Source organism: Trichomycterus rosablanca, chromosome 5 (genome assembly GCF_030014385.1).
Source record: "Trichomycterus rosablanca isolate fTriRos1 chromosome 5, fTriRos1.hap1, whole genome shotgun sequence".
In the NCBI taxonomy this organism is placed as follows: domain Eukaryota; kingdom Metazoa; phylum Chordata; class Actinopteri; order Siluriformes; family Trichomycteridae; genus Trichomycterus; species Trichomycterus rosablanca.
This window is the reverse complement of record NC_085992.1, coordinates 38,254,363-38,264,403: the sequence shown is the minus strand read 5'-3', so window position 1 is coordinate 38,264,403 and position 10,041 is coordinate 38,254,363. Positions and strand designations below refer to the sequence as shown.

At 41.7% G+C, this 10,041-nt stretch overlaps 1 protein-coding gene across 1 annotated transcript; it reads right to left on the bottom strand.

Moving 5' to 3' along the window:
• Positions 1–809: 809 nt before the first annotated feature.
• LOC134315282 (uncharacterized) lies at positions 810–7,965 on the bottom strand. Its single transcript, XM_062996370.1, has 2 exons — positions 7,906–7,965; positions 810–2,264 (listed from the first exon to the last, which is right to left on the bottom strand). Exons 1-2 carry the CDS (start codon positions 7,963–7,965, stop codon positions 810–812), a joined length of 1,515 nt encoding a protein of 504 aa, XP_062852440.1.
• Positions 7,966–10,041: the final 2,076 nt, after the last annotated feature.

Below are 10,041 nucleotides of genomic sequence, written 5' to 3'. Positions count from 1 at the left end.
AATTGAATTGCACATTTTTAAATTTTGTTTCATTTGTTGTTATTTGTGTTTAAGTTTTGTTTATTTTGGGGGGGGTGGAAATTAAATTAAAATCAACATCTGTTTAATTTAAAATAAACATCTGTAACCTAATAACGTGTCTGTGGATCCTTACAGTTGTAATTTATTTTATTTATTGGACGGGGGGGGGGGGGGGGGGGGGGTTGGGTGACTGAGGTGACTCAGGTGAACTGGATCACATTACTGAGTGACTCAGATTAACCTGAATCCATAAAATGAACCGAAATGAAATTATTTTTATTGTAAGTAGGGACTAAGGTTAAAAATGTTCAGATAAACAAAATAACTTAAAAATTATTCGTAACTTGTTAACTTGGTTACCCAAAAGCAGTAAAAATATTTATTGTATTTTCACTGCATAAAGAATGCTATAGCACCCTTATTTAATTATATCAAATAACAAAAACAGCTATGATGATAATGTTTTTTACACAATATGAGGGCGGCACGGTGGCTCAGCGGTGTGAAGTTCTCCCCGTGTCTGCGTGGCTTTCCTCCAGGAGCTCTAGTTTCCTCCCACAGTCCAAAGACATGCAAGTGAAATGAATTGGAGATACAAAATGGTCCATGACTGTTTGACATTAAACTTGTGAACTAACGTGTATAAATACATCTGCAGATGCATATGGACACATCATCAGTGATGTTCCTGAAATCACTGGGTGTTTGCGGTCTTTCAACATCAAACACCCTCATCCAGGTGACCGAGCCGAAGTTGATCAGACCCCAGCTTGTGTCCAGAAGGCTAACTAGCTACCACTAGTCCATGGTTCTTCTCTCTTGAGCCACAGCCATCTTGAGGCCCTCTCTGCCGCTTCGGTGGTGTTGCGGATGGCTCTCCTCTTCCGCACTCTCTCGATGCCTAAACTACTTAAGGCTCTGACCAAGTAACGGGCTGCAAATCCTCTACATCCAACCTCCTCTGGGAGGCACCTAGCTCTCCATCCAGCCTGCTGACAGTCGCTGACCAGTCCCGCATACTTGGAAAGCTTCCTCTCTGACGCTTCTTCCATGCGATCTTCCCATGGGACTGTCAGCTCCAGCAGCACAGCTTGCTTTGTCGATTCAGACACGAGGACAATGTCTGGTCGAAGGGTGGTGACAACAATGTGGCTGGGGAACTTCAGCTGTCGTTCGAGGTCCACCAACAGCTGCCAGTCTCCAGCAAAAGTCAAGATGCCTGCCGGTGATCTTTTGACCGGGGCTGCCTGCTCCCCAGCTCTAACGAAGGCCATGGTTTTCTTGGAGGGATGAAACTGCTTTGCCAACACAAGTCCAGTGCTGATGGCTTCCGCAATGGGCTTAAGGACTTGGTCATGCCTCCATCGGTATCGTCCTTCTCCAAGTGCCATCGTACAGCAGCTGAGGATGTGCTCTAGGGTACCTCTCTTAGAACACAAAGGACATGCTGGTGTTTCTGCTATGCCCCATGTGTGCAGGTTAGATGGGCTTGGAAGCACATCATACACCGCTTCGATGAGGAACTTAATGTGGTGAGGCTCGGCTTTCCAAATCTCAGTCCAGGTCACTTTCCTCTCAACCGCGTTCTCCCATCCTGTCCAAGCCCCCTGTTGCCTCATTCCCACTGCCTTGCATAATCTTACCTCCTCCACAGCTGCTCTCACTTCCTCTTGAACAAGGCGCCGCCTTTCCTTCCCTCTGGTGTTCAGTTGGGGAGTTGGAAAGGATCCTACCCCGGCTCTGCCTCTTGTGACCACTCCCACCAGGCTCCTGTGATGCAGTCTTCCCTCAGCCTCTTGGACAGCTTCCTCCGCCCTCCACTTCGGATCACCAGAATCCCTGTACTGCATCACTTCTCTAGCTCTTGTAACCTTAAATTCCTCTTCCAAGGACTTGATGGGCAGCTGCAATTTGTTGTTACGCCCACAGAGTGCGATGCTGCTCAGGCTCTTTGGTAACCCGAGCCATCTCCGAAGGTGGTGGCTGACCTTCCTCTCTAAGGTCTCAACTGTAGAGATTGGGACAGCATAGGCGAGGCGGTGCCACAGGATCCTGGGAAGGACGCCATGCTTGTAGACCCAGGCTTTGAACTTTCCAGGTAGACCCCCCCACCCCCCACCCCCCAGCTCAGCACAAGTTAACTGAATAGATGTTGTATCGCTCAGAGAGCTGTCAAAAACCTTACCCAAACTCTTGACTGGCTTCTCTGTGATCGCTGGGATGGCTATGCCTGCGATGTGAATCTTGTGTAACGAATAACTACCTGTCCTGTCATGAATGTAACCAAAGTGTGTAAAACATGACGTTAAAATCCTAATAATAATTAAATAAATATACACATTATGAACCACCAAATAGTTCTGTGGATTATATTTACCAGCTTGCCACCTAAAATAAAACAAAAATACTACAAAATAAGTACTAAAAACTAAACCTGGAACCTAAAACTAAAACCAATAAAAAATGTAAAACTACAAAAAAACCTGGGGACATGACCCCTGTCTACATTGTGTTTAACAGTTAGTTTCTGATGATTGCATATTTTTGTTTCTCCATCACATTAGTTAAAGTCATTTAAACACATTGGTTTTCAAATCAATCCTCCTGTACAACATCAGGAAGATTCGTCCATTTCTCTCCAGGGAAGCTACTCAGATTCTGGTGCAATCACTTGTAATCTCACGGTTGGACTACTGCAACTCCCTTCTGGCTGGAGCTCCCATGTCCACGATTAAACCCTTACAGCTCATTCAAAATGCAGCTGCCCGTCTGGTTTTTAACCAACCCAAACACTGCCACATCACCCCACTGCTGCGTTCTCTTCACTGGCTTCCAGTAGCTGCACGCATTCAGTTTAAAACACTGACGCTCGCCTACAAAGCCAAAAAAGGACCAGCCCCAAGCTACCTTCGGGGTCTAATCAAACCCCGCTCTGTACCACGCAACCTCCGAGCCTCTAGTCTCGCTCGACTTGAGCCTCCATCCTGGACTAAAGGAAGACAAGCATCAAGGCTCTTCTCTGTTCTAGCGCCCAAATGGTGGAACGAACTTCCTCTGTCTGTCCGAACATCTGAGTCTCTTGCTGTCTTTAAAAAACGATTAAAAACCCACCTTTTTACTAAACACTTAGGCTGACTTGTACTTATTTACTAACACTTTATTCCAATCTTTTCCATTTAAAAAAAAAAAGGGTTTTTAGCAGATTTGTGTTCTTCGACTGTTGTTTACCTAAACTTGAGAAATGAAATGTTCACTATAGAAACACTTCTGTAAGTCGCTCTGGATAAGAGCGTCTGCTAAATGCTGAAAATGTAAATGTCAAATAAGGCAAACACACAAAATGGAAAATGTGTTATTTTGTTTATTTATTAAACACTATCAGATAATAATTAGATGGATTAGATAATTAACTTGCACATTTATTTTTGTGTTTACATATGCAAACCTTTAACAAATAATGGCTTGAGAAGTTCAGGTGATTCATGGCATTATACATTATACACACTGCTGGTCTGTAATGTCATTCTCTTTAACATACAGTAGTTACATCAGAAGATCTGGTTAGCAAGTATCAGTCAGGTCAATAGCTTCTTTAATCACATCAGCTGGGTGTAACGTTTAATGGGCTAGACTAGACAAGAGGGGGCGGACACACACGCAGAGATGATTTACAAAACTTTTAAATAATAGAAAAACACAAGACAGGTACACAAGGCAAGACACAAACACACAACCTATGCTAAATGATACTGCTAAATACAAAAAACAAGAACCTAAACCCTAACCTAAGCTAAGCTAACACATGCAATCTGACTAACACAAGACATGAACTAGACTAAACTAAACTTCTAAACATGGACAAGAGCACAGACAAGAGAATGGACTAACAAGGAGCATGGACTAGCAGGACAGGAGCATGGACTAGCAGGACAGGAGCATGGACTAGCAGGACAGGAGCATGGACTAGCAGGACAGGAGCATGGACTAGCAGGACAGGAGCATGGACTAGCAGGACAGACACAAACATGAGCTTGGACCCAAACAAACCAAAGCCAAATTTCCAAGCTCCCTTCTTAAATGCCATGAGCTTATTACCTCAAACAAGGTTCAGCTGAGGTTAATTAGCAGGGGACCAATCACAGTGGGGGGGTGTTGGCTTGCCCCTGAAAACAAACTTCTCCAACATGTGCTCCTGTAGAGAGGGGCGTGGCATGTAAACATGAGGTCTGGGAGCACACAGAGACTGGATTCGTGACAATGGGTTGGTTTTAAAAAAGCAGTTTAACTTTCTTTACTCTAGCATTGGTATTTTTGTGTGTGCTCTGTTATGTAGTGAGTTTGCTGAACCCCAGGGGAAACTCCATCAAAAAATCTGGACGAGGTACTAAAAGCACTGAGAAGTCTGATTTTCTCAAATTCTGTCAACAACTGGGTGTTTATACCTTCACGTAGAGTTTTCTCTCCCACTTAGCCTTAAAAATATATAACTGTGCCATCACAAATGTAGAGATGTAGAGAAAAAATGTAGAGATGGAAGAGAAAATAAATAAGTGTAAATGTGTGCTATTTGTAGACAAAGTATAACAAAAAGTATTTTGTTACAAAATGTCAAAAAGTTATGTGTTTCAAACAGATTTAGAATACAATTAGAATACATTATAAAAAACTTTCACATTTCTCAGTATTATTGTGGATAGAAAAACAAACTATTTAAGTCATTTTGAAGAAATGTTTTCATAAGCAAAGTAAATAAAAATAGCTAAGGGAACAAATTAAAATGCTCAATAATGAATTAAACAAGCCCTAATGGTAAACTGTCATAAATAATTGTAACATTTCCAAATGTGCCAAAATAGTGTTTTTTCTCTTGAAAAAATAACCATAATACTAAGCAAATTAATTAAGTAAACCAGCACAACATGAACTATTCATAACATATAAAAATACTATTTTTATACTAAAAATTAAAATGTTTAGCTTATTGGAAAATACTGTCAATGACATATTGCCACATATTACTTTAATAATGATGTTTTGCCTGCCAAGACATTTGGCATGAACAAACTGTTGCAAACATATACAGAATTTAAAGTCAACACAAAAAATCATCTAAATGAAAATGTAGAGGCAGTAAAACATTTATGATGGATGGATGGATGTACTTACTAAAGAAAAAGTTTAGATGGGCAAAATAAGACTCACTCTTCTTAACCGCTTATCCAATTAGGGTCGCAGGGGGGGCGCCGGAGCCTATCCCAGCTTCCCAACGGGTGCAAGGCACACAGCAACAACCTGGACGGGGCGCCAGTCCATCGCAGGGCAGACACACATACACACACACACACACACACACACACACCTATAGGGCAATTCAGTTCAACATGACCATGTTTTTGGACTGTGGGAGGAAACCGGAGCTTTGGAAGTAAACCCATGCAGACACGGGGAGAACATGCAAACTCCACACAGAAAGGACCCGGACCTCCCTGCCTGGGGATCGAACCCAGGACCTTCTTGCTGTGAGGCGACAGTGCTACCCACCGAGCCACCGTGCTGCCCCCAAAATAAGACTGAAATGTTTATATAATATTCAAGTTACCATTCCACAATAAGCAGGTGAGGATATCATGACAGGATAGTCTTTGCTAACAAATATGGTTTGTGGCTCACCACCTACTGTCCGGTTTCAAAACGAGCATTTCTCTGTTAAACATTGCAAATAATTTAGGTCCCTTACCATCTACTGTACATAAAACTAAAATAAGGTTCAAGGAATCAGGAAGAATATCAGTCCATGTAGGTCAAGGCTAGAAAGCACTATTAAATCTGAGTGTTTGTTAAGCCCTCCAGTGGCATTGCATCTGTACATTATATAACCAAATAGACTCAGAAGTCCTTTGGAATACTGTTGTGACTAAACACAGCCTACCACTGCATCAAAAAAATGCACTTTGGAAACCTGTTTACCCACCCAAGGTTGAAGACTGCAAGTCAAGACTGCTGTGACATGAATGCTATCCCTGCTAGATATGACAGGAACCTGGCGTGTTTGCACTAAAAATGTCATGAACTCACTACGGACTTTATCACAGACTGGACTGAATAATAAATAACTTTTTTCTTGCCACTGTCGCCCTCGGCTTGCTCAACAGGGCTTTTTGGTATGTTGGTCCTGGATTCTGTAAAGTTGCTTTGAGACAATGTTTATCGTAAAAAGCGCTATACAATTAAAACTGACTTAACTTGACCTTGTTACACCAAGAGAAAGCATACATTAATTCTGTGCAGAAATGGCTCTCTCAAAAGTTCTCTGGGCCTGAGCTCACTTAAGATGGACCAAAAGACAGTGGAAATGTGGGCTATGGTCAGATACATCCTCATTTTAGCTGGTATTTGGGAAAAAGAACATTAAGTTATTTGTGCTAAAACACGAAAAGGACCATAAAAGGACACCATCTGAACTGTTATCAGCATAAGATGTAAGAGCCAACATCTGTCATGGGAGTGTGCATCAGTGCGCATGGCATGGGTGACTTGCATACGTCCAGAAAGTCCATGGCTTTTTCACTAGTCCTCACTAGGCATGGTTATGTAGACATAGGGTGTGTTCGAAAACCTAGGGAGCTCTCTACGTAAATGCATTTTACGTCATCCTACGCGCTGTTCAAAATCCTAAATGCCTTAAAATGCTCACTACTAAAGTATCTTAAAATTTCAATGTTATTTTGACTAAAGAGGGAGCATCTGATGCTGCCTTAGTGACCAAGTCAATCCCAGCATAGATAGATAGATAGATAGATAGATAGATAGATAGATAGATAGATAGATAGATAGATAGATAGATAGATAGATAGATAGATAGATAGATAGATAGATACTTTATTGATCCCGAAGGAAATTGAGGAAATTGAGCATTCAATGTGGCACAACTTTTCTCACAGAAAAATAAAAAATTTGGCGGACGGTGCGGAGAAACGAACTTAAATAAATTATAAATGATTATAAATTAAATAAATTATCATTGATTTTTAATTTGTAGAAAGGTGTACAAGTATATTTATTTGCAAGTTCGGGCTTGTCAGGGACAGTTTAACCGTTTTTGGTAAACGGAGGGAGATGTTATTTGACATGCTAGCGCATTGTGCCACCTCATCCCATTGGTTTGAATGGCATGATGCTAACTGTGTTAGCTTAGTAAGCGAAACCCGATGTTATCGCTGTCTAAGTAGTGTGTTCGAATAACCTGCCTTATGAGTCAATGACTTATTAGAATCCTCTATGCTTAGGCAGCTGCCTATGTAGGCAGTAAGACAGCAAGGCAGCTCACTAGGTTTTCGAACACACCCATAGTGTGTGTGCTTGACAAAAGTCAAAAAGCATTATGTTTATAAATGCAAATTAGGCTTAAAATAACATGAACAGACAAGGTTGGATACTAGTTTGCCCATGTTGTGCTTTGCAGTGCCAATAAATTTATACAATAAAGTGCATACATTAAGCACAAATGAATGATTATTGTTAGGTCATTCGAGAGGAAGTATCATGGTTCTCATATATTGACACCCATTCATACACACATACATTCATACAACAGACAAACATATAAGCTACTTACCCAACCCTCACCGCAGCCACCCCACTCCCAACAACGGGATACACGGCTACGGTGAGCTTAGACACCACTGCCGCAAGGCTTTCTGGGTAAAGCCTGTGCCGGCCCCCCAGTGGCGACGCTACACTGCTCCCTCCCTAATGGTCAACGGTCCCAGTGACCTACTCACCAGCGTCCACTGGGTGGCTCCATGTCCGGACCGCACCCCGTTACACTGCCGAGCCGCCGTTCTACCCACTGCTGCACCTGGCCTACTGGAACACCGCACTGACCCGACCAGTGGGCAGGGCACAAGAAGACGAACACCGTCCTCTCAGCCGCCAGTAACACATGCCCCCGCAGCAACACCTGGGCTAGCGCAATCGGACAGATCGGGCATATTGGCCCACCAGACCATCAGAGCCACCCAAACACCACGATCCCACTTCTGACACCAACGTGGCACCGGCGAGTAGGAAGGATAGCTTCAGGGCCGCGAGTGAGCTGCCTTTGACAGTTCATTCAGTGCTTTAGGAACAGACACCCATTCATACACACATACATTCATACAACAGACAAACATATAAGCTACTTACCCAACCCTCACCGCAGCCACCCCACTCCCAACAACGGGATACACGGCTACGGTGAGCTTAGACACCACTGCCGCAAGGCTTTCTGGGTAAAGCCTGTGCCGGCCCCCCAGTGGCGACGCTACAATATCATAGAAATAGACTGCTTTAAAAATATCAGTCCATTGTCAGGTAGGCCAAAAAGATAAATAAACATTCAGAGTTTTCAAAATACATTTGGGTCATTCCTACAATTCGGTGCCTTTTGTGTCCCCAGTACTGATCATTGTATTTATTAAGTACATTTTAAACAATAAAATTTCTAAACATCTTACTGAAATAATTAACACTTTCAAACACTAAACACAATGTTTTCTACCCAACCCCCCCCAAATAAAATGACTGTATACATACTGTTTTTTATCTCTTAGATACCAGAGGTTTTCCCATATCCCCAGTGCTGTACATTCTGATTTAGTGATGGATATATGAGGTTTAATCATGAAAATATCTCAGTCTTTCAATACTGTTTAAAAGGTTTGCTAAAGTCCCTTTAAACCCTGGATTTTTTTTTCTTAATGAGTTTCATTTTATTGCTGATTATAAGGGTTTTTCACACGTCCCTCAAGTTGTTGTCCACCCTGTTATTTCTTAATACTGTCAATTAAAATGAAGAGCTGTTTTGCATACTGACATCATTTCCTGGAGCTCACATGATCTTTTTGGAGGGAAAACAACCATGGTAGATGAGTGGCTCATTAAACTCCTCATTTTAATGTTGTTTTTTCCACATTTTATCCCAGAAAGCTTATATGGTCAACCATAACATGTCCATATGGGATATATGAGAAAAAGCAATATGATTTGATCATTTTAAAAATTATCATACTAAAAAGCAAAGAATTCTTTGTTTGAAATCACTTTTATGCTAGCATGGTTTTGCTCACTCGATAGCTAATGGCTAATTTTATGTCAGAATGTCCTCTGTTATGGTCCACCCTGTTACGACCTAATACGTAACAGGGTGGACGTCACAGTGTATATGTGGTGCATGTGTAATTTAGCTTGACCAATATTAGTCTGGAAAAGTATAACACGTCCTTTTTATAATAAAACATGAAAAACAAATAAAAACAGTGTTTTATTTTCAAAAAGTTTTAAGTCCAAAAGGCACCCAATCCCAGAAATGACCCATTTAACTGATGTAGCCAGTAAACACAGTAGTGCCAAAGAAAACATTTTGTTTCTGTATAACATTGCAGTGACTTATATTAGCTCTAGTTAACAGGAGGCAAATTGAATTAAATGGCAGAAATGTAGTTAAATCAGGATCAATCATTAGTAGCTTCTGTGGTGTGAGATAACGCCAGAACATCTCATTAATCTAAATGATGTCTATTGATGATTTTTTTTTTTAATTAAAGGGATAAGATTAAAAGATTTTGGCTTTGTCTGATCTGGGGATTTTTTGCTTATGCTCTGTCACACACAGAAATAAAAAAACAACACACTTCTTTGTAAGTTGTTAAACAAGCATTGGTCACTATTCTTACTTCCTTTGGTGAATGCCACGTCCCAGAGGTTAGAAAAATGTAAAAGAACTTTGTTCAAGACTACTCTGGGCTGGGCGTGGCTTAGTGGGTAGCACTGTCGCCTCACAGCAAGAAGTTCCTGGGTTCGATCCCCAGGTGGGGCGGTCTGGATCCTTTCTGTGTGGAGTTTGCAGGTTCTCCCCATGTCTGCGTGGGTTTACTCCGGGTGCTCCGGTTTCCTCCCACAGTCCAAAGACATGCAAGTGAGGTGAATTGGAGATACAAAATTGTCCATGACTGTGTTCGATATAACCTTGTGAACTGA

Bases quoted from the DNA above. Each gene is read 5' to 3' on its own strand.
- LOC134315282 (XM_062996370.1), bottom strand. From the start codon at position 7,965: ATGTGTTACTGGCGGCTGAGAGGACGGTGTTCGTCTTCTTGTGCCCTG. The intron at 2,265-7,905 runs GTCAGTGCGGTG...TCGTTACACAAG, and splicing joins GTGCCCTGCCCACTGGTCGG to ATTCACATCGCAGGCATAGC.